Source organism: Lipophrys pholis (genome assembly GCF_963383615.2).
Source record: "Lipophrys pholis genome assembly, chromosome: 6".
In the NCBI taxonomy this organism is placed as follows: Eukaryota; Metazoa; Chordata; class Actinopteri; order Blenniiformes; family Blenniidae; genus Lipophrys; species Lipophrys pholis.
In genome coordinates this window covers 6,286,276-6,311,471 of record NC_137629.1, presented here as the reverse complement: position 1 = coordinate 6,311,471, position 25,196 = coordinate 6,286,276, and the positions used below count along the sequence as shown (strand labels likewise).

At 43.0% G+C, this 25,196-nt stretch overlaps 1 protein-coding gene across 2 annotated transcripts in view; it reads left to right on the top strand.

Annotated features, from left to right (window-relative positions):
- The window catches only part of pcdh19 (protocadherin 19), a 56,221-nt gene that overhangs the window by 7,525 nt on the left and 23,500 nt on the right, over window positions 1-25,196 (top strand). For both annotated transcript variants that reach the window (XM_080466144.1, XM_080466145.1), the window contains exons 3-4: window positions 22,684-22,742; window positions 24,510-24,682. In XM_080466144.1, coding sequence (XP_080322270.1) covers window positions 22,684-22,742; window positions 24,510-24,682 — 232 coding nt within the window. The remainder of the gene's footprint in view (window positions 1-22,683; window positions 22,743-24,509; window positions 24,683-25,196) is intronic.

Genomic DNA, 25,196 nt, shown 5'->3' with positions numbered 1-25,196 from the left:
GATATTGATATATTGACTGGATGATCCAGAGAGATCCAGGCACCAATGGATCCTGAGGGGTCAGTGAGACCTACTTACTGGCATGCTGATTTACTGGGCTTGTCTGAGTTGGTTCTGAGTGTGTGTGTGTGTGAGTGTGTGTGTGTGTGTGTGTGTGTGTGTGTGTGTGTGTGTGTGTGTGTGTGTGTGTGTGTGTGTGTGTGTGTGTGTGTGTGTGTGTGTGTGTGTGTGTGTGTGTGTGTGTGTGTGTGCGTGCGTGCGTGAGTGAGTGCGTGAGTGCGTGAGTGAGTGAATAACAGCGGTGAAAAGAATAAGAAATGTAGTGGGGGGGATTGTCTTGTGGTGTTTTCTGGCCAGTTGGAGGCAGAGGTGGGGTTTCCAGCAGGTGCACCCACTGACCCGTATGCTGTGATTGTATGTGCTGGTAGGTAGTTCAATGCGGCTCACCTCAACCCTTCTCCAGCCAAAGCATCTGGGCTGGCTTTTACAAAGATATCAACAAACAGCATAAAAATAAAAAAAGTGGCTGCAGCATCCAATAAAAGCACATTTCCTGCTGGATGAGGGCCCTTTATTTGTTTCAGTTAATGAAAAAGTGGAATGGGAGACAAACTGGCAGAAAGATTGATTTCAATGATTCCATATGCAAAGCTTACTGTTGTCTTGATGAAGCTGTGTGAGGGCAGATTACGAGATAACGAGGGAGTGAGGGTGAATGTAGAGACTTAATGCCAGGTGTCTGAGCCCTGACCACGTTTTGTCATTTTCTTAGAGGCAGTTGATTGGTTTGATAGAGGCCGGTGCTTTTTAGCATGCAGCTTCCATCTCTGCTTCTTGCACTTGATGTTGACAAACATCTCTTTGACCTGGTCTGTGCACATTTTCTCTGGACTGAGAAAACTGTGTGTGTGTGCGTGCGTGATTGCGTGCGTGATTGCGTGCGTGCGTGCGTGCGTGCGTGCGTGTGGGATTGAGAAAGTAAGAGCACGTCTTACCCTCTAAACTCAGCACCACAGCGGTTTTCTTTGTATTTACCCCGCTATTGTGAAATTTACAAAAAGTAAAAACCTACACAATATGTGCAAATGTTGCTCTTAAATAAAATTGTTTGTGATATAATCACAATGCCATTTATAGCTGAAATAAACAGCAGTGAAATAAACTGATAATTGCTTTGTTACAATGAGCAAGCTTGGGCTCGAAACCACTTGACTCCACAAGTCCTCAACCCATATCCCATTGACTGGCTAGGACACACGAGTGGCTGCACTGTTGTGATTACCGAGGCTGCTTTGTCCCAAAAATTGTTTTCATCCTGAGGGCAACCTCATAATTATCCATGATTCATTTATCCTCGGCAGAAGAGTGTTTTTGTTTTTACACCACGGCATATTGGTGCCTCCGTGCTTGTGTAATTCACAAACATGCAGCTTGAAATGATCCCTGCCATCAGCATACGGTCAGTTTCAGTTTACCATCAGAGGGAAAGAGGATATGAGTTTGTTCCTACTTGCCATTTATGTCTGTGATCGATACAAAAATTGTCATTCATTGTGAGTTTATTTGGGGCTGTGAGCATCCTGCTTGTGTCGGAGCAGCTGGAGTCGAGCTTTTTCCTGCTTCAGACAAAGCACGGTGGCACACACACACACACACACACACACACACACACACACACACACACACACACACACACACACACACACACACACACACACACACACACACACACACACAAATACATATAAACAGCAGACTCTGCCAAGATAACAGTGACAGGTCTCCCTTAAGGCCTCGTACCTGCCTGCAGTTGCATTGTGTATATAGCATTCTCCCTGGTGAGTATGCGTACCGGTATATACAGTACTTCCCTCAACATCATAGTTGTCCATAGTTGTGAAAAGCATCAGCTGTGAGATGTTTGTTAGACCTGATTGGGGTAGCACTAATATGAACGCTCACAGGAGAATAGAGCTGTCTTCCATGGCTTAATTATAGTGAATCGCTTGGTAGGGGAGACAATTATACAGTAAAGGAATGGCCTTTGGCTAGAATGTGTTTTTGAATTTGTAATGCCTACTAAGGATTCTCACACCTGTGATTTCAGATAATGAGCATAGCGGGAAAATGAGTTATCTCACTTTATTGATCAGCTTTGTTCGAGTAATAGAAGGGTGATTTTAACTACAAACGGACAATAAAATAATTAAAAGTATTTTGAATAATTTAGGGAAAGCTGGTTAGAATTTGCACATAACAACAGTGCTTAAACGTGCAGTTTTCAGGCTCAACGGCATTTCATAAATTCAGGTTGAATATCAAAGCAATCATCCTCCGGATGCTCATTGCACTCCCTCTTTGAAGGTATTGTTTTTATATAAGTCTTGGCTATGTTGCATCACTTTGTTTCACATTCTTAGGTTGAAATCCTGACAAAGACGTGAACATTTTGCATGTGTTTGTTCACAGTCAATCACAGGATGCTAAGTAAGAAAATAAAAATTGAAACAAAACAGCCGACAAGGAATGTGGCTGCGCTGCACCAGTCTTGCTGTTTCTCCCTGTTAGTAAGCAAGACATTTTGATATTGATGTAGGAGAGACAACGGGGAGTGGTTCCACCGAGGCTGCACATCCCTCGCTATCACTTCACATCAGGACAATATGCATGGGAGCATTCAAACGTGTCATATTGAGCATGCAAAGTAGATGTCATGCTGTCAGTGCACACCACACATCTGTTGAAACTGCCAATCTCCTCCCACACAAATACTCATGAATACACACGGACACACAATATTTCTCATGGAGTGTCACATTTATTTGAAATATGGGCTGTAACATTATCATTTACATCATTATGACCGACTCAGAATTCTGACTGAAGGAGAAACGAGAGGCATAAATCAGCATTTTCAATAATCAAACATTGTTCAGATTCTGCACATAAAGTATTCTTTTAGTGTTGTGATATTGTGAGCCCTCTCCTACAATATGATTTGATGTAACTATTTGACATTACAGGGCAGTTCTAGTAGTTTTAATACAAATGCCTCAGATTCCCTGCAGGTTTTACTCTGCTTGGATAAAAGAGATAAGATATTAATAAGTATTTCCATTGTAGCTTAACAGCTTTTTATTGTTAACATTAAAAAGAATCTCCTGATTTGGAATGTCTTTTTGAATCCGGAGAATGGTGTGGATTTATGTTTTGCTTGTTTGTTTACTTATTGTCTTCAACAAACTGTGATTGACAAAAAAGTCGGGGACATCACTCTTGGAAGAAAGTGTAACTTGGAGAGAACAATGCGGAGAGCAGAGAAGCAGTAACTGGAAGCCAAGCGAGCGCACATGTCTGGTCCGAGCTCTCATATTGTGATAGAACTTGTGCATTATTGCAAACTGCCACAGTGTGAAATCCTTAAGAAATGTGAAAATTCAGCAGCTGAGATTAGCTATCCACTGCCCGACTGTCTTGCAGGCACATCGAATTAATCACGTATACAGTATAATTTCCATTCACATATATTCCATATGGGCTCATTCTGTGTGGAGTTTGCATGTTCTCCCTGTGTGTGCATGGGCTTGCTCTTGCATTTGAGTTTAATACCTCTCTGTCCTAACATTCTGACCTTTAAAGACAAGATGATTGATGGATATAGGGTAATGTCAAAATCAGTTTGAGAAGCTTGAAAAAGTGGCATCTTGAAAGAATATTTGGATTTTCCTTTAAGAGATATGTAAGCAAGTCAACACCCAAAGATAGAATCTATGAGAGTCAATTCAAGATATTTAATTTGAACCGGAAAAAGCATATATTCTATATTTATAGTGGAACTCACTTTGTCTGAAAGTGGCAGACATTCATGTTTCTATTTCCCAACTTCTTTAATTCACATGTTTGTGAATGATGTACAATATAAAAAAAACAGACCCATACTACTCTTCCTGTTTGCTATTGATTAGGCAGTGGCAGCCAGAAAAAACCAACCACATAATTATAATGTTTATGTTTTGCTGAAGGGGTAATGATTGAATCATTGATGTGATCATTGTTAATTCAGCTCACTTTCCACGAATACAAGGATCATGTATGTAGATAGTGGATAGAAGAAGGGATTTTTTTTTCATCTTAGCAAAATCCTTTTCAGCCCTAATCAGTTTTTTCAGACTAATCAGGAAAATGATCAATGGCAGCTAGATGTTATGCAAATATGGAAATGATAGATAACTGACTGATCTCAAAAGTCGTAGTATTTTGTTTGTTTTGGTTGCATTGGGAAACTGTGAGGTCCTAAAGTCTCCTCGTTTCATCTCCAAAAGCTTCAAATGCACACAGATTGAGTGGCAGATGAACCTGTTAATTATTTAGAGAGTTTATTTGTAAGGCACAGGGTTCAGAAATGCTCCGCTTTTCAAGTGTCAGTGTTTATAAGGTAACATAAAGCCGTGTCTGTCAAAAATAAATTAACAGTGTGACAGTGATGTACTCGGTGGCCTCTCATTACATCTCTCCGCTGGCTCCTCCCCCCTGCGTTTAGCACACAACGCTGCTGACGCTGCGGGTGATTGAGCAGCATGACTCAACAAGATGGTTTTCAGTTCATGTACGACCAGTGCCAGTTTTACACTTGGTTGGGTTTTCATAGCCTTGACCCCCAAACCGCGACACTCCATCACTGCATGTCATTCTTGATGTCGCGGAGGTACAATGAAATGACATAACAACCCCAGGCAGCCAGTCAGAAGAATCCGGGCCCGCCGGGTTGCCACCCTCTCGTCGGGATCAGAGCATCCAGCCAAAAGAGCTTAAGAGTCAAAACACATGAATGACAGCGGCTGATGTACACATGTCACTGTATGTGTCCTTAACCACATGTGACTCGTGCCGATTATACAGAGGGAGTTATATTGTTGAAAAATGTCGAGGCCTAGAGAATCGAGAAGCGACAGAGTGAGGCAGAAGAGGGGAGTGAGATCTATTTATATACTGTCAATGATTTTTGCTCAACCTGTATTGCTGCTGCCTGAAACATGTTATTTCTCTGTGTAAAACACAGTGTTTGGATGAGGAAGGGATTTCATTGCACAAATCTTATTAACCTTGCCAGAAAACAATCATGCCACCTTTTTTATTGCTTGTGCAGGATTGTTTTTCCCCCTGAAAAAAAAAAAAGAACCCAAAACAAATAGTATTACCTCAGTGTACTTGCAGATGTAAGAGGCAACACTAACAGAGAAGTCATGTTCGAAGTTTAGAGTTTACACCACCAAATGTTTCCTTTATATCTTGACGGATTAATTTAAAATGATCAAATTGGTGACATGTTGAGGACATCAAAGTATATATTACACAAGATGTCAGCAGACATTCAAGCCACTTAATCATGAACATTTCACTTGGTTTCAGATGACAACATTGAAAATAGACATAAATTCAAAAGCTTCAAAAGCTCAGTCGCAGGGAAAGAATGAGCTTTCTTGTAACCCATTAAGCATCAAAGGAAGGCAAGAAAAAAAAGAAGTGGCAGTCGTCTTCCAACAATTTGTGTTTCTAGGGTTTTTACTGGATGCAAAAAAAAGGGTCTAATGGTGTTGGGCTTGTAGGTTGATGGGTCCACCCATAAATGAGAAAGGGCTAAATTGAGAGAGGGAAATGGACATAGTGATGATGTTTATCGCTGGGGAAGGGGACATCATTACGCACCTTGTTAAGCCCTGCAAGCAATGCTGCGTGGACGCAATTACCCATTTAAATGAGTTTCCCACAGTGTTCACATATTTTCCTTTCTTTTTTCTTTCTGCTCCCTGACACAAATATGTCGGATTGTGTTTTCTTTAATCGAAATCCTTGAACACTCAAATCCCAACACCGAGGTGTGGAAATGTACCATCAGCACGCATTTACTAAGATGAAGTGGTCATATACAGCCTTTCACACATTTTGTGTGTGCGTGCATTTGTATTTTTGTGTCTGCTGCAAGTGCCCGTTTTCAATCTAAACCTACGCTTAGATGAATTTTCCAGTAAAAATAAAAGGTTAAGAAAAACTTTTTGACAAAATAAGTTTGAGACTAAAAAACCCCAAACAAACCCATCTCTCATTAATGCAGATTTAGCTGCCTGTGGTGGAAATGGCTGTATTTACATTAATATTGGAATAGAAAAGGTCATCGTACACATTTAAAAACACATACTGTCAGACGAGTTATAGCCAGGATAAAAATGCAGTCACAGAGGAAGCTCACCTCTGTCCCTGTGGCTTAGAAATATGAAAACAGAAGCTTGTGTGTGTGTGTGTGTGTGTGTGTGTGTGTGTGTGTGTGTGTGTGTGTGTGTGTGTGTGTGTGTGTGTGTGTGTGTGTGTGTGTGTGTGTGTGTGTGTGTGTGTGTGTGTGTGTGTGTGTGTTGTGTGTGTGTGTCCTGACACTTCTTAATATATTTGTCCCCCTTTGCAGATAAGAAAAACAAAGGATTTGCAATCCATATTTGGAGAAAATATAATTTTTTTTTCAGGTTCTCGTTTCTTATGAAACAACAAAACCAGAATGTGTTTCAGAAAGTGAACGAAGTGAGAGAAAAAAAAGTTATTATATTTTTTGTGTAACGACTATTATGTGCGCCAAAAACAAATTCTGTCCACATGTGCAGCGAGAAAAAGTATTAATTAAAACTGCTGGAGATCAGGCATGAAAGGTTTAGGTTTTTTTTTCTTTTCCTTTCACTATCCTGTCTTTGTTGGGCCACGGGTTGCTAGACTTGTTACCTCATTGTTAAAGAGAGTTCCCAAGCCTTTCACCTGTGTGCTGGGCTTCTCTTTTTGAATGACAGGGAAACGGGGGAGGAGGCATTCAGTAAAACAGAACAATACTTGCTGTGGACGGAAACTTTTCCAAGCAGCCAGCTCTGACATCAGGGAAGTATGACCTTTACAAGTGTCCCACTTTTTTTTTTGCCTAAAACAAAGAGGGAGCAGGAGGATGTTAGTTAGTATTTCCCCCATCAGATTAAATGTCAACTTCTGCATGCATAATTGTAAAATAGAAAAAAGACTGGAAGAAGACTTGAAATGTACCAATTTACTGCTGGAATTAGCTCCTCATTGCATTGCAGATGCCGTCACAGTGCTTTCATTTGGTTATTTTTGGCTCTTTACGTTGCAATTGGGCTTTATGTTGATTACACCATCAAACTAAAGTTAATTCAGCTGCTGTAGATGGCAAAGACAGTCAGGTGTTTGGAGCAGACAAATGAGAGCAAATGTTATATCACTCACACAAATGCAGCATTATACCTTTGTTGTGTTCTCTCCGGTGGTGGAGCAGCCTTTCCTGTTCCTCCCTTTCTTTCATTCCTGCAAATTCATACAGTGCTTTGTTTGTGGGCATAAACCTGGATTTGCATTAGGGAGCGCATGTATGGGATGTTTGATGAGCACAGAGGCTGTTGGCAGGCGAGCCACTATAGCAGCAATATCAGCCGTCTCGGAGGCATGCAGCAGTATGGCTGGAGGAGCAGCAGGGTAGCGTAATTGTGCATTGTTCATCCACAGAACAGAGGCAGAGCATGTAATGAGCTGTAGCATTTTCACCCAGCCAGCCTAATGGGCTATGACCGAGTGCAGGCCTCTCAGAGCCCCCGTGTTCCCCCTGCCCTGTGTGGCCAGTGTCTCGGGTCTCTTTTCTTTCTCTCCCCCCATTCTCCCCTTCTTCTCTGCCCGATCTGTGTCAGCCATTCCTTCACCCCTGTTATCCCCCTCTTTTATCTCTGCTCCCTTCCCCATTGTGCTCCTGTCTGAGGAGATGGTGAGACCCCTAATGCGTTCAGTGTGTGGCTCCTTTTCTCATTCATGATGTCTGTAAACCTCTGAGCAGTTAGTCTGATTCAGGATGACATAAATCAGAATAGCTCATTGATGGAGCGCTGAATGTAGTGTGATTACATTCAAAACCCAAACACTGAATAGAAATAAAAGTTCAGGAGGAGAATTTGCTGATGTTGGTTGTAGGGGATTTGTCATTAGGACTTGGCTCATTTTTCTATCAAACGCTGTTTTGCATTTTGATTATCTAGTTTTCCTGAAAACGATTCAGCTGGGCCTGTTTCACTCAGGTTTGTTTCCTTGGGATTAGTGCTTTTGAGAAAGTACCCAGGCATATTATTTACAACCATATTTAGTTTCCATGGAGGTGGGAAACCATTTATTTGCTCGAGCGATGCCCAGTCAGGTTAGAAAGACAAGAATTTGTTCAAGGGAATAGATGAGATATCAACTCTGGACTGAACAGAGAAGCTGAAGGCTCCACTAATGATAATAGTTATTATTGCCTTTGCAAGGGAATTGATAATGACTTTACCCGCATCGCTGTGCTCTCTTATGGCATCAGAAAACAATATCGAGGTCTGACTGTGGTGCACAATGGGACATCACTTTTGACTTTCTCCTCACGTCCATGATTTGACATAGCACAGCACAGGCAGCCCAGCTAATGAATGAAAAGCACTTGGCCTCTGTCAGACTGCTCTGAGTGCAGTGCGCTCCTCGGTAACCTCCTTAGTTCAAGATTAGCTGTTCCCAGTTCAGTTTTATGGCGAGCTGGTGAGTAGGGAAGGCAGCATGTCTATACTTGTTAAAGTGAAGATTGCTTATAATCTCTGTGCTTTAACAACAGAGATCGACTCCCCTCTTTGGGGAGAACGGCTGGCAGGTCACTACGGAGCCAACTTGGAGTGCTCTTATCTTGCTCGGGGATTGTTACATCAAAGGAAACTGTGATTCGTTGAAATATATAACAGACTCGTATAAATCCACGCACACAAAGAAGCGTCAACACTGCGAGCAAGAGGAGGCATTCAGCATATCATCAAACATCCTCCTATGTAAAAACTTTTGACATCGTATTTTCTAATGGTGTCTGTGTATATATGAATATAGCGTTCACATCATCTTTATTAATGAGTTTTTAATACGAGCTATAGACAGACCCATGTTATTTCTCTCTGCCGCTTCTAGGATGTTATATTCTAGTAGGCTAACCTGCTGCTGCCTTTACATTACACATCGCCATATGAGAGTGGTGTCAATCTTGTCTCATCACCATCAGCAGAAAGGTAAATAAACACATTTCTCAAAATGTCAAACAGTTCCTTTAAAATGAATATTGTCCTTGAGCAAATTGCAGGCTCTCAAAAATGAGAAGGCAGCCTTGGCTCAGTCTTCTTTTCCCTCGTCATGACCATCAGGCCAAAATGTTTAATCCCAGATGATAATGTTTGGCTACCCCCTTTTTGTGTGTGCACGATAGAGCAGCAGACAAAATACCAAGAGTACTGGGGGAAGACAGACATGGGAGTAGTGTTCTGACTTTTCATTTGTTTGCTACCCAGTAATGATTATTTTAGCCTCTAAGCCCCAGATTTGGCCTTGTTTTGCTGCGGGAAGCAGCATCAATGGGGACAGGGCAGCCTTGCCCTGACTGAGAAGCTTGTCTGTAGCTAAGCTGGTTGGCAGCGAGAGTCAGGTACACAGCCTGGAAGACATTTTGAATGTGGACACACCACGTCAACCAGAAGGCAGAATATTCGTTCTTGGAGGTATCTAGCTGGGTTTCACCGCTGCGCTGCCTTCGCCAGTTCGTCTGGTGGGTTGACTGAGACACTTTTCTAATTATAGTTCTCCTTCGTTTGCCTTGTTTGCAGTGCTGGTAACAAGCCAGTTGCCAGCTTGCATGAGCAACTGCAGAAAGCTGACTTTTGGTTTAATTTGGAGGACTAGCTATAATCCAGACTAAGTCCCATAAAGCTGAAGCCTCCCCCTCCTCCCACCACTGCTGGATTATGGGAGTGTCTTTAAAAGGATAAGGACCTGCTTATCACTGCTTCCCTAAACACTTGTTTGGGACTTCAGATGTGGGGGAGGATGTTTCATCGTCACCCAATGTGGCCGGTGTGGATATGAGTCATAGAGATTAGGAATCTGACAGCTGAGATCAATGATAATCACAATTTACAGTTTTTAAACCCTCTCAGCCACAAAGACATATGGATCTTAGCATATGCCTCTGCTCCCACTACAGTGAGTTTTATCAGGCTGGAGGATCTAACTGGAAAAAGGCAGCTAAATTAGATGTCCAACAGCACTTTATGAGTCACCTTTAATCGTTTTCATGCATTTAGTGTTTGACACAGTGTCTTCAGCTTTTCTTGCAGAAGAAAATGCGGGTTTCAGGCCACTAGAATATCCGAAATCATCTGGAGATGTGTCAAGATAAGCTGATCAAAGCTGCAAGAAAGGGACTGTGCAAATTTGCTTTCTGGTTCCACATTTACTGGTAAATTAAAACACTATTTGCTTGAAGACAGCTTCTTCTCTCTTCAATATAAAATAGGCCTTCCCAGTTTCCATTGGTGGTGATTTCTGTTTTCTGATTTCTATTTTAACAGAAACATCAGATGAATTACGGAAGTTTTTACATATCGGATTTAAGTAAATCATTTCAAATTTCCATTAGCAGTTTCAGGTTAGAAGTAAAAATAAAAGTAGTGCTGCAAACAGCTCTCCACAAAACTGCAACTTGAGAGCTTTTCAGTGAGCTATATTTTGGAGCTTTTTCTTTGATTCAGGTCCCAAACTAAATGAGTAATTATCTGCTCTCTTATATTTAACAGATGATTGTGGTTTTAATAATGCACTGTAATGTTAATCAAGAGAAAAAGATGAAAATGTTATGCAAATTACTGTATGTGTGTTGTAAGATCAGCACACCTGTGTTATGAATACATCATATCCGTAATTGTACAAATGCCAGGCACACAAAACAAATATCTGTGAAGAGGCTACTGTGCAGCACAGTTCAGGTTGCGACCAGAGGCTGCAGAAAAAGCCTTACCCTACCAGTTTATGGCTGTTTGTGTCACTCGCTCCTAAACAAGTGTTGTTGCTGGTGTGGGTAGAAGGAGAGGGGCTCTGTGTTCCAGCTGGGAATAGAGACCAATCTAGCACACATAAGCATATGTGTTGTTAGAGATGCTATATTTGACTGTGAGGCTGTTACTTATCTCATCGGGGTGTGTTGGTGGTGAGGCGAGGGAGCGGAGTCAATTCCTTGGTGGATCCGGTCTCGGTTCTCGGCTTAGGAGCAATCTGGGAGTTGCAGCGAAAGAGAGAAAGAATCAAACCACATGGGGAGTGAGGGGAGTGTAGAGAAATAGAAGTACCTCAGTGTGACTACTTGTTTACCTCTGTGTCAACAGTTTTGACTCAGCTCATTAACCTGTGCACTTGGGTGGATCAGAACATCTCTCACCCCCCTCCGCCAAACAACCACCACCACCCCCGCACTTTCACAATTAATAGTGATAACTAAGGGTAAGCATAAACACATCCACCACGAGCTAATAAACAGATGCAATAACAGGGTGACGGGGCAGCTATCACACCTCAAAGAGAGCCAATCGATTCCAGCTGATGCCAGTTCGCAGATATCCCCTGTAGCACTTTCCTCAAATCTAATCATGGATCCATTTTAACCACATTAGCCAGGAGTCTACTTGCCATTAAAATGGGTTTTCAATTTCTATTATTTTGAGAGCATTGGTTAAAAAAGGAGCAAGGGTAGAGGTAAAGTAACTATATGTTTTCCATTTCTGAGAGGCAGAAAATGAGAGGAGTCGCCTCCAGTCTCTCCCTTCCTCTCCTCCCATTACCCATGCAGCCAGCATCCTCTCTAAATTGTTTTGCATGACCTTTGCTAAAGTAGCTCTAATTATTACCATCACACAGGCCCTGTAAGGCACACAGCTAATTATACTGGATTTATCTGAAGGGACATTGGTGCCATTCTTCATGGGCATGTCTTGGCTACCATCAGTGCGGGTGATCTAAACCCAGAATAAGGTTAATTTGGGTAATACAGTAATAGTAATTAGAGTCACAATAATTACAAGCATAGTTGTAATAACAATGAAGGCTAGCTTATTAGTAATAGGGGTATAAATGAACTTGCTACAGAAATGCGATGCCTTATGTAATTGAGAAGAATGGTGTTGCCAAAAACGAGCAAGGGTGAGAAGTGCTGTACAATATGTGTAATGCCATTATTACAGAGGCAGATTGTTGCTGTTTCATTATGATTGCTCACAATCGATGTTTGACAGTGGTAGTTGAAAGACATCTTTTTCAAAGGCATTGTGGGATTATCTGTTAATGTAGGTAGCAGGACCTCTAGTCATCACATCTCATGAAGAGTTGTTACCAGAGGAAGCAATATTTTTCAAAGCTCCAACATGAATGGGGCCAGTTGGAGCCGTCTTTTGGCTGGTGGGCAACTCGTGTAATGAGCCTAAGAGGGTTCCAATTATTCCATTGCGATCAAAAAGGAGAAGGAGATTACTTCTCTTGCCTCTTTTTTCTTTGACATTTTACACAGTAACATCTTCTGATAGGGGCTGGGGGAGAGAGGGAAAAAAACGATTGCCACAGAGCGCTTGATAGTCTTGAACAAGCTCCAGCCGTAGAGTCCTTTCCTGTCTACCAAAGACAAGGTAATGCTTCTGCACACGTTCTTTATCTTGTTGAGGATGTGTTTGCAATAAAACTACTTTTCCCAGTTTATGGTACATTAGCTCTCTCACAGACTATGTCACCTGCACAAGACGGAAGGGAAGCTTTCGTTTGACCGCAGGCTTTGGCTGCAGCGGCTTGATGGCTGATCGCTGTCATATTTTTCCGCCCAGCTATTATAAATAGTATAGAAGCATGTTGGATACTCACTCTCTCGCTGCAGTTGTTTTCCTCCTCTGCTTAACAGTATAAGTCATGTTCCATGGGATACAAAAAGGAGTTGAATTATTCGATTGTGTACTGATTTTTGCCTCTGCCTTTCCCAGATTACAAGTAAAAGCACATTAGATGCCTGGGGGTAACTAAAGGGATTTCTCTACTATAGGACATCAAACTTTATCAGCCCGGGAAAAATAACTGTTGAAAAAAATAAAAGACAGAATATTATGTACCACGGCACTGAGACAAAGAGGACTTCTCCAATCTGCATCAGCAGAGATAAACATCCACCCCTCAGATGTGGTCTTGGTAGATAACAGCTTACTGTGTGTTTGCAACACACAAACACAAGCACACAGAGCGGAGCAGTGATAAGCACCGAAAATTACTACATGTTGCTTATGGTGGCAGAACAAAAGGATTGAAGGTCTTCATTTCAAGAAATCAAGTTATGGGAAGGTGGATGCACGGTCTGAAATGCATGTCAATTGGATAGATTTGACTTGATAATGTTGCCATAATTAGGGGAGGAAACATCATGGAGTGTGTTTGTGTCTGCGCCAGAGATGTGAGAATACAGTGCATTGCTTTCCCCCCACAGATCCACTGCAGGGGTGGGAGGCAACTATCCACCGTCTGTTGCTGTTTTCTGTGACCCTCTATATCCCCCCACAGTGAAAAGCGATGTTTGCCCCCAAAGACAGCCATAATACAAATTAAATTAAATGAAGTCAGTGCGGCTAATCCCTGTGTGTTTCAGCTGCTGAAACAACCCCGCACCACCATCACTACACACACACACACACACACACACACACACACACACACACCCCTCCCTTGCGAGTCAGTGGGTCAAGCCTGCTGCATCTGGACCCCTATCCATTGGCCGGGCTCTCAAGCTGCCAGGATCCCAGTCCCTGACAGAGACGACATCAGGCCCCACTCAGACTTTCTGCCCCACTGCAACTGTACGTGCGTGCGTGCGTGCGTGCGTGCGTGCGTGCGTGCGTGCGTGCGTGCTGCCTTATATTCCATGCTGTTGTGGGGACCTCAGTCTGTTTACAGTCACATTACGCAGACTAGGCTTCCCTATGGGGAAAGAGGCAAATTCTGATTTTATTACAAAATTGTGTTTTAAATTAAGGTCATGTTTTCAGATTCGTCTAAGGTTACGGTTGAAGTCTCAATTGGGCTTAAACAAATAATGTTTAGAGTATAGATTAGAGTATGTCTGCAGGAAATGAATGTGTGTCAGTGCAGTGTCCTCTGAGGATATGGGAACGTGGTGTTGTAAGTGTGAATGTATTCTTACTGTAAATGTCTGTCGTTCTCTCTGTGACTCGCAGTATTTATTCTTTTTTGCTTGTTTTTCTTCTGCCTGTATGCCTTTCCTCAAAAAGGATTTATTTTTGTTTGTTACAGACTCTTGCATTTCACACACACACACACACACACACACACACACACACACACACACACACACACACACACACACACACACACACACACACACACACACACACACACACACACACACACACACACACACACACACACACACAGCGATTTCAATGTGAAATGTACAGATAAAAATATAAAATGCAAAGGATTTACATGTTCTTGTCTCCCAGACAATGCACACAACAGTAGTAATGTGATAGAAAATAAACACTGGTGTCAGACCACGAAGTGTTGAATGTTGTCGAGTTCAGCCTTTGCCCTGATGCCACTCTGTCACAGTCCTGTTAACAAGCTGGATTTACAGATGCATTGGTGATGTGAAAGCAGCTAATACTCTGCTGTCAATCCTGACCCTGACAGCTGCTTAAAGGACCATCTCAAATATTAGTACCAGATGTGCTTCACATTGAAGCCCCAGCAAAAAGAGTCAAAAAGCCAACCAGGCTTCTACAGTTAGATCACTGATAGGAGAAGCCCTGTTGTGACGCAGGCTAAAGGATCCGCTGAATAAAAGGCTCCTCTCTCGTATGCGCACTTTGGCACAAAGCCCACTCATCCACCCCTGATTTGTGCACCAGCGCTGATTTGTGAGACAAAGTGCATCAACTGAGTTTTAGCAGCTGGCGTACACAGATATTGTGTTTAGGGACTTGTGGGTTAGGAGGGCGGGAGTGTTTTTGATGAGCTGAAGCCTGGAGTACGTGTGTGTGTGTGTGTGTGTGTGTGTGTGTGTGTGTGTGTGTGTGTGTGTGTGTGTGTGTGTGTGTGTGTGTGTGTGTGTGTGTGTGTGTGTGTGTGTGTGTGTGTGTGTGTGTGTGTGTGTGTGTTGGAAATCTGTGCACCTGCACACATGCCCTTTGAAAAGCTCCATCGCCCCTCTATCCAGCCAACACACAGTGTAAACATGGTTTGTTTGAGCGAGTGGCCTGGGGTTGTTGGATTAATGAGCGCTGATGAAGTTCCACTTGTATCCTAGGTGCTGCCTCCCTATTTGCTGGAGTGGCTGTGATGTGGTAGTGTGTCTGGAGGCGGTGACTCATTCCCTTTACCCAGTGTCAGATTAAGGCATGTCAATAAACAGACCCACTCAATCCATCTCCGAGTGACTGCATCCGCTCACAGAGCCTCCCAGTCTGTAATGAGCTGCTGCAAATCTCCATCCAACTAAAATGTCTGGAAAGATGCCTTGTCACAGTGAGCAAGAGAAAAAAAAGAGTGAAGGAGGGCGGGGGAGACTAGAGCGGCACCGATGTGACTGGCAGCCACCTTTAAGCTGCTAAGAGAAATTACAGCAAGCCGTGCTACACCATGTTGAAAAGTGGAAATTAATCTGCCCTCATCACAGATCCGTAGATTTCTCATTTCTTGTCTCCTCATGGCATCGAGTTAATCAAAAATTAATTTTAACTTTACTGATTTGCAGAAGTGGCTGAAACCGGTGATGTTTATTCAGTCACTGCTATCATGTAAGCGTTTAGAGGGAACGTGTTTACATAATCTGCAGTGTTTCAGTATGTTTGTTTTTAAGGCCCGGCCCAGGGGAGGTGAGCGAAACCTTTGGGAATAAGTTGTGCGCTAATTTACAACCCCAACCCCCCATCCCTATCCCCCTCAATGCTGGCTAATGTAGGCCACAACCACGGAGAGGAATCGCTGTCGAGTAATTCTCTCAGAAAAACGTCTGAAAATACGTGTTTGTAACGGGGCCGGAAAACACGAGCTCTACCTGGATTAGATATTCCCCCCAACACTTCCAGAGTCTGTTCCAGAAATCCCCGCCTACTTCTCTCATGCGGCGCCACGCAAACATTAACGGATTTTCGGGATGAGAGGAGTGTGAAAACTTTTTTTGTCTGACACCCAAATTAAAGAAAATCCCTCAAGACTTGCCTAAAGGGGAACTTCCTGCCATTTGAGTTTGATTGGACTCCACAGGCTTTAAGCCGATTTCCTTTCGGAAATAGCACAAATAGTCAAGCCTGTTCCTTCTCCTCCTCCTTTTTCCAATGTAAAACCATGAATCCAAACCTCGTGGAAATGCACAGGTTTTCTGTGTGCTTGCAGATACGGGGGAAAAAGAGAAGAATGTGGACCTGAACAAGGCTGAACAGGTGTTAAGTGAAACTCTATACGGTTATGTGTCGGGCTGATGCAGTAGACCTCTGCACACTCTAAGTGGGCACTGTAACATCATCTGAAAGACTTAAAAGCACCAGCCTTGTCGCTACAGAGCAAAGACAAAACATAAACACAGACCTGAGAAGCCAAACAACCACCAACATTTTCAAACATGTTGGGCCCGAGCAGCGATTCCCTGTAAGACAACAGCTCTGACTTAAGCCTCTTTAGCGTCAGCCGACTCCACTGGAATGCAGACGTCTGCAAAGGGGCCCTATTATTTAAAATCTTTTCATCACGCTGAAAGGGGGGGAAATAGCTTTGACGTTGAGAAGCTCATGAATAATGAATGCTGTTTCTATCAATGTATGTATAATTAATCACATCTCTACTAACTGGACTTCTGTGGAGCCTGTAGTCCTGAGTGACATGGAGACTTGTCTGGACTATTGTCTCTGTTTCAGAGAGAAAGACAGCCGCATGATCTGCACTTTTCTTTGTGGGTGTGACATGCAGGTGGACCGAGCTTTAGCCGCAGCACTTTGGTCTTTTTTTCTCAGACTTTATGAGAACAGCGGGTGTTTGATTTGGCCTGGATGGGCTAATATTTGTTTTAATTTCACATGGGAAGGCAAGGAAAATGAGAAGGTACGGCAGGCAGGAAGTGCTGTTGTGTTGACATATTTTTGTCATTGTTTTTCAGAAAGAGCAGTTCCCTGGTTGCTGAAACAATGGTGGTCCCAATAGACATCAGTCATGGACATGAGTGACCTCACAATAGATTTAATTCATCCTGTGTGTGCGTTTTCTTTCTTATCATAATCTTTTTTCTCCAGTCACAAAGACACAAAAATTTTTGAAAATCCCACAGAGCAAGGCAGTCCTTTAATAAACCTTCTCTCCCCTGAATCCCTCACTTTCATAACATGATTGATTTCCAAATGGGCAACTGGGTTTGGGGTGAATTGATGGTTGATGAAGTGCACTGATGCAGAGAATGTGGCAGGTTATTTGTCACACGTGTACCCTTCTGTCACAATTGATTGTGTATAATTTGAGTTTGCAGGGGAGCCAGTTGGTATTAAATGGTAACAACTCTCTGTATTCATCATGGCAGGCCCCTTTTAGCAGGCAGAAATAGAAAATGTAATCTCATCCACAACCATGGCTGTGCCTCGGGCACTCTTTCACCCTTTTTACTGCTGATCCTCCCTCAGGGACCCTGCCCTCTCTAAAGGAAGAGGGAAATCTATAATCTAGCAGATGGTAGCGGGTCTATGGGATATTTCATATTGAAAAAAATAGGTGGAAATGATGGGCATTGGGAGTAAAGGGCAAAGAGTTGGTGGGAGGTTGGTTATTGCATAGCATAGGATGAAGACCGTTTCTTTTTCAATAAATAGAGAACAACATATAAGCAGGTGCATTCATGATCTGCCCTGTTTTCATGGGTGTCATGCAGACTCAATCTGAGCTGCTGAGAGTCTCTGCTGGGTGCAGACCCAGAGGCGAGGACAGCGGGCGCCAGCGCAGACCTGCAACTCAGGGATTGTAAGAGCAGGGCTTTTGTGGGGAAGTGGAAAGAGAGCGTCTGTGTGTGCAAGAATATGAATGTGTGCGAGCCTGCGAGTGAAGCAATTCTTTTCAGAGTCGCAGTGTATAGGATAATAAAGTCACCTGCAGACCCACACACACTTCTCTGCGTCTAGCTGCAAAATTACATGAGAGGGGAATATGCATCCGTAAACAGCCACTTTCATTCGCTGACCGTAATTCACCTATTTGAGTTTTGCTGCAGTTACCGCTTCCTTTTTTATGCGCGCCTCACCTCCTGCAGCAAATCGCACAGTGCAGAACGGTGAAGCCTCATCTTATTTTCTAAGTGTGGCTGGCTTCCCCTGTAATGTTCTGGTATCACCTTCTCCTCATCCCTTTCTTTGGCGATGGGATATCAATAACCAGGGACATTATGTGTAGCGTTTCCTTCCGGTACTGAGGGGAGTCCGTGACTAAGCTACAGGAACGATAAAAAAGACTGAAGCACAACCTCAGACTGGTCAAACACAGAATGAAGCAGCAAAATATGAACTGACAGTTTTAATTGATTTTGTCTCATCTGTTTTTCAGTTTATTCCAACTGTGTTTTTTAGTCTCCAGCATTTTGTGTCTGCAGGGAGGCATGGCAGGATGGTTTGTGTCAGTTAAATTGATGACATTAAAGAGTTGTATCCATGACAGACATGAACCACTCTCTTCTGTAATCGATTTTCTTCTCGGGGCTCAATTATTTGAAACATCCCTGAACGTACACTTACTTAAATTCCTCCTGTTTTTGAACAATGCTACTCATATTCAATAAATGTAATTAGTCTCAATATTCTATTAAAAAGAGACTTTGCTTCTATAATTCAGCAAGATTCAATCTCCTGTAGTTAAATTAGGAAATATTTAAATGTGTCATATTGGTGAAAACAATCTCATGATTTCTATGTCATATCAGTCGTTTTGACGACTGTATTCGACAAAAGGAAAAAAGCAATCGATTAAATAGATTTTGAGTTGAAGCAAATTGCTGATGGCAGTATCTTATGAATATCCCTTCTTCTGAATAGCATGTTCTTAGTGCATGTAGCGGCATCTGTTCATATTTTTTTTTTCTAGCTTGCTTCCCTGTTTAAATGTTATTCTGTGCAATAGCAGCCCTGTGAGGCATACAGTGAGGCAGCTGTGTGAGGTTTTTTTTCTCTCTGGTTTTTTCCCCCTATCTGTGTGACATCTGCTGAACTTGTCGGGTGTTTACTGGTGTAACAACTGGTGTCTTCACTCCCCCGTTCCTCCTCTCCTCTCTGGTGCTCCCCATGCCCCCGCACAATGAATACACTTGCATCCAGACTACAGAACCAATTGTCACGCTGGGAGGAAGGCAAATCAAATCTTACGGCAGCAACTAGGCAAGGAGATTGCTTTTCCTCTCAGTGGCAGAGATGCAAGTCCATCGTCCTTGTGCCTCAGGTTTTTTTGTTTTGTTTTGTTTTTTGAGAGAGATGAAAGCAAAAGAGTGTAAGGGGGGAAAAGCAACAGGGCGTTACCATCAGGACCTGCGAGTCACACGCAGGTCAAGTCTCGCCCATTTCCTCCCATTTCCACTGTCTCTCGCTCTACACTCTCTTTCCACTTCTCTCCCTACTCCTCCTGACACTACCTATCAGTCACCCGGCGACACCGGGGACTGCATCCCTGCTTCCAGTTCTCCAGATGAAACAGAGCAATAATTACGGGTTAGAGTAGCTCGGGCCGCCAAACTGGGGCCGCTCAAATCACAACAACACATTGTCCAACCGGATTAAGTAGCCATTTGTGGCATCCTCGCTGTAGTTAAGCAGTCCTCATCCTCTTGCCTGAAACTTGACCTCCCAGCAAGATATATTGACATGTCCTCCAATTTGAGGTCGGTCACAAATGTGGGGGAAGACATTACATTTCTTTACAGGAAGCCTAAGCTAATGTATCTGATTCCCCCTCAGAATAGGCAGTCCTGAGTGACTCATCAGTACCCAAGGTTATGCCCTCACATGACAGTTGTTTGTTTATTTCCACTGACACTTTGATAAATTGAGAAAATAAACTGCTTTCTGCGGTTAATGAGGAGCCGTGGCATTGAAGAAGAGGCGCAGTTGAAGAGATGGCGACACAAAACCATTAAATGATCAACCACTGTGGAGAGTCTCTTTTTGCTGCAACTAGTACACCCTTAAGAGGGCTCCATGTAGAAACCCTCAGAGAGAATTACATTATGGAATTACATTTCAGGACAGGAAGAGCTTGAGAGCAGGAGCATACTGCCTTCCTCTTCAGGCTGCGCTCACACAGAACATGCCAACCAAACCAATTACAGGCTGCAGCCAGAGTGACAGTCACAAGAAATTCTTTATCTTGTCTTTTAAATGAAGTTTTCTCCTCGTTACTCATGCCTTGCATTTTCATTAGTCTCTTTCCGGATGCTCAGCGACTGTAGCAGGAGAGGCAGTTTAATTCATGTACACTAAGACCAGAGGGGAGCACAGGTGGAGCGCATATTATGAGCATATGTGCAGATCATAATTTCTGTATTATTTACGTGAACCTATTGATATCCATTAAAAACAGTATAATCTAGAATAGAAATATTATAGCTAAATGTAGTTTCACTGGAGAAGCAAACTGTATGATGAAATAAAAAATTTATAAAATGTGTCATGACTTGTAAATTAATAAATTCAAAGTGTTAATCTTTTATATTCGGAGTTAGAGTATGTTGCCACCATTGTTACCTTTGATATTCAATAGAGTCAATCCGAAGAGGAACAAAATGAGGTAGGGGTAATACAAAAGAACAAACACTGTGTGCTCCAAATTATGGAATAATAATAAAATGTTAATTAAATCCCTTTTTACGAAATGTCTTCCCCGTACTAATGAGGTAGAGTTTAATTAGGGGTAAATGGTAAAAAGGAAAAAGGAATGATGCTAACCTTCAGTGCCTAAACACACTGCATTATAATTCAAAAAACCTCAATCTGAAGCGTGCGCCTCATTGTTGCTTATCGTTGTACAATTTTTTCCTGCAACAATAATGAGTGTCAGAGGTGAGAAGACAAGCAGCAGCTTAGCTAATGATTTAAGGTTGACTTGAGTGCATTTGTTGAATTCTGATAGCAATACATAGTCCCTGATGTTTAGAAGAGACCAGACCAGTTTCTGCAAACACCAAATGATAATGCAGCTCAGCGCGTGTTATAGGTTGTCTTTGAAGCCATGGGAGAATGGCATCAATACCGGCAATCTGAGCAAACAAGGACATGCATTTGGTCGCATTAACACGCTCCTACATTTTTTATAGACTGCAAACAGGTCCTGGGAGCGATTTGCCAGAAGTAAACAGCCCACATTCGCTGCTGTGATCTGCCAGCTTCACTTTTATTTATTTATGTATTTATTTGTTTATATATTTCAAAAGAGATCCAAGAAAACTGGGAATAATGTTTGACATTTCCTGTTACCTCCCCCCACTACCTCGACCTCGCTGCTCAGACAACTCAACATTGTGGTATCACTTCCACGCAGGCGCAGGGAGAAAAAAACCCACTTACAAATGTTCAAGCACCTTTATATCTAATAAGTAGCGTGTTCACTCAGTGGCTCTGTGAGTTTTAATCCAAACCTGTTTGGTCACTGTCTATGACAGCTGTGCTGGGCCACCGCCACCTCAACAGCAGGACTGTGTCAAATGTGAATCTCACTTGATAATCAGCAACGGTGCTCCAGTGCCAGCATTAACCTTTCTTACCATGAGGGTGACTTTTGTAGTTTTTTTTTCTTCAGCAAGCCTTTGATATTGGCATTCCCTCTCGGAAGTCTGCCATAGACTCGCAGCTTTTATCAGGATACAGTATCTGCACAGAGGAATTTTAAGTGGGGGATCTGCTTTCTTTCCGCAGAAACACCTGCATCTTATCAAACTTTGTCGAAAGGGTCACATCCTGGCTTTTCACGGGACCAGGAAAGTCCTTCGAGGGGCCCTGATATCCCGTGTTTCTCTTGACATCTCACCTCATGTGAGGAGATGCTTGGCAGATGGAGGAAGGGTTACCTGCTCGCTGTGCGCCACCTCCTCTGTCCCTGCGGTGATCTCGGCAGAGGTCCCTTCGCTAAATAAATGTTGGAAAATATGAATGTAGGATCCCTTTGAACTGTGTTCTCTAATGTGGGTCAGAGATCTATCGCATGCATATTCTGAAAGCCGTTTCATCTGCAATTGCAGAGTTAAGATTCCCCTGGTACACTCTTAATTTCATCTACTTCTCTTGCAGTTATTTATTTAATATTTCTACATTAATGTCTTCTCAAACATGCTAAAAGTGAAGAGTTCAGAGAAGAAAAGAGGGAAAGTTTTCTTCTCCGTCTGTCTGCATGATAGTCTGTCCTCCCTAATGACTCCATTTTAAAGACAGTGGGCTGACCGGCAGTGGAGGGAGGGAGCAAGGGATCGAGAGCGGGGAGGGTGAAGAGCAGACGAGAGGCTGTGTTCACTGCAGCACTCAGCTCCCGGTCAGCCTCTCTGTGTGTGTGCTTTGAAAGAGAATAGGATTCAGCCCTTTGAAAGCAGAGGCTGCTCACCAGGGCCTTTGTGTAAAATAACATTTCTACTGAAAGCCAATTACTGGTAACATTATTTTGGTTGCCTCCATTATTAAAAGTACCTCTCTCTGTTGCCCCCCCATCATTCCTCCTCCATCCCACCCCACCCTCACCTTCTCTCCCACCCTGTTCATCTTTCTCTCACAGACGGAGAATTATTCCATCGACTCCAGTTACGTGAACAGCAGAGCCCACCTCATTAAAAGGTATGTCTTGATTAGGAATTGTTACCAGCACCTCATTACCATTGTTATCTGTAATTGTTTTATCTAATGAGTGCACAGCTTCCGTTACAGCGGTTTGCATGTGTACCTGCATGTTTTTCATTCGGGATAATTGCAATAGGAGGATAAGATTTGGGGATAAATAGCTTTACTCCGTAATGCATTTAGTAAACACTTGTTGAAATGAGCTTCAAAGTCATACTTCTGGTTATTAACCTGCACAGAACGGCAGAAACTATTTCCATATTTACAGATAACCTTATTACACTGGAGTAATTTGGTTCATAAGTGGCACGTGTGGCTGGCATTGCATCAGGTTGCTGCTTTAAACAGTGATTAAATGATACTCAAATCACTTCTCCTGTATTTTTCAAGACAATAGCGTCATGAATAGTCAGTAATTACACGCAGTCTTTCTTAAGTGAAGAAGGGGAGAGTGAATGTTTTCACTGTGCATTGTTATTCAGTCCACCTGAATGAGGGTATTAGATAAGGTTGCAGGAATTCAGCACTGGGGGGCTTAGAACGGGGGGTCATATTGTAATTCTCACGGGCCACAGAGGTTTTTGTAACCAGGCTCGCTTCACAAACTTCAGTTCTCCCTTTTTACCTGCAGCTATAGGACATTCCAGGCTTGCTTTTGTTTGAGGCCATCCCAGCCTTTTGAAAAGCCATTATGGCAATTTCCCACCCCCAAAAGATTCCCTGCATTAATGTAAACAAAGAGCATTCAAGTGTGGGCCTCTGCAGCATACTACAAAGAAATCCCCCCAGGAGCCAGTGAGCCTATGGTCTGGGACAGGTGCAATTACAGTGATAACATCAGAGAGCCAGCATTACCTCCACTGCAGTCCTCTCTCCCAAGCTTGTGGATGTGAGCTTTGGGCTGGGTAATGCAGCTACCTTGCACTGTCCTTCACTTCCTTGGCCTTTCTTTTTGTTTGCACACTTTTGTTTACTTTCATTTTCTCCTTTGTCCATGATTCCCCTTGCCTTTCCAACCTCCTGTCTTCCCTCATATGAACTCATCTGGGTTTTCTTTCTCTCTAGCAAGAAACACATGTTCATATATTCACCCCTATTTAGTGTTGTTTGTAAAGCAGAATTTGTTCCAGTGGGATGGAACTCAAATGAAGGGAAATCACGCTGTTACTGTGCAGCTGTTGATTGTGCTCCCACACCCCACCCTCTTTATTGACTGTGAGCCCCAAACAAGACAGATGCTCAGTTTGTATGCTTCCAGCGTTTCCTACATCCATCTTCCTTCCAGGAATTCCTGATTACTGCAGTATTTGTTTGATTGTAGTGAGCGGGTGCCTCCTGTTTGTTCAATGCGATGTCCTTGAAGTCAATGCATCCATCCAAAATGTCTCTGCCTGAAAAGTCCCATGGCTGCCGAGCTATCCATGATGTTAAAAAAATGCTCGCTTAAATCTACTGAGGACTCGCTGCAGATTTAAACTTCCTTCTTATCACACAGTTACTGAAACACTGAAGCGACAGAGTCTTTGTTCTTCAGTGAGGTGTACTTACAGCAAAATAAATTACCATTCATCTGCTTTGGATTCATGAGGAAAAACTATGTTAGAGGGCAAAGAACCCTGAGAAAACATAAAAAGAGACGTGGAGGGAAAGAGCGACAGCTCGTCACCTAGCATTAGAGACACGGGGACGAATGCGAGCATGTGAGAGAAGGTGATGTGACAGTTAATCAACATTTCCCTTTCCTCCCTTCTGGCCCCCATGTAGCACATCGACATTCAAGGACCTGGAGGGGAACAGTCTGAAGGACAGCGGCCACGAGGAGAGCGACCAGACCGACAGTGAACATGATGTCCAGAGAGGACACTATGTTGACACGGCTGTCAATGACGTGCTGAACATGACTGTCCCCCCCAATGTTTGCCAGCTGCCAGACCAAGGTAAGAAAACCTGTGCTTGTGTAAGCGTGCGTACTCTGTGTGTGTGTGTGTGTGTGTGTGTGTGTGTGTGTGTGTGTGTGTGTGTGTGTGTGTGTGTGTGTGTGTGTGTGTGTGTGTGTGTGTGTGTGTGTGTGTGTTTCTGTGCATGTGTGTGTGTGTGCTTGAGGGATTGCGACAACATTTGCCAGTTTCAAGATAAGACCGCTGTGTTTGTGTGTGTATTTGAGACTGTTTGTTATGCTTCCAGAGCATCTCTTAAGATACATTAGGCCCACTGCAGGTCTCAGATGTGCAAGTCTGAAAAACATCGCAGAATCTTTTTTCTTTTTTTGTCTTTGATGCACTGCTCATGCAGCTAATGTGAGGGATCTCTGACAGCTAAGGCTGTCCTTTGATACAGGCTTAGGCAACATTATTGACTGACAGTCGCTATGTCTGTTCTTGAAGCTGGGCTGACTTCAGATTTGCCTGAATGGCAGCAATTAGGCTCACAAAGGTAGAAGGTGGAAATCTA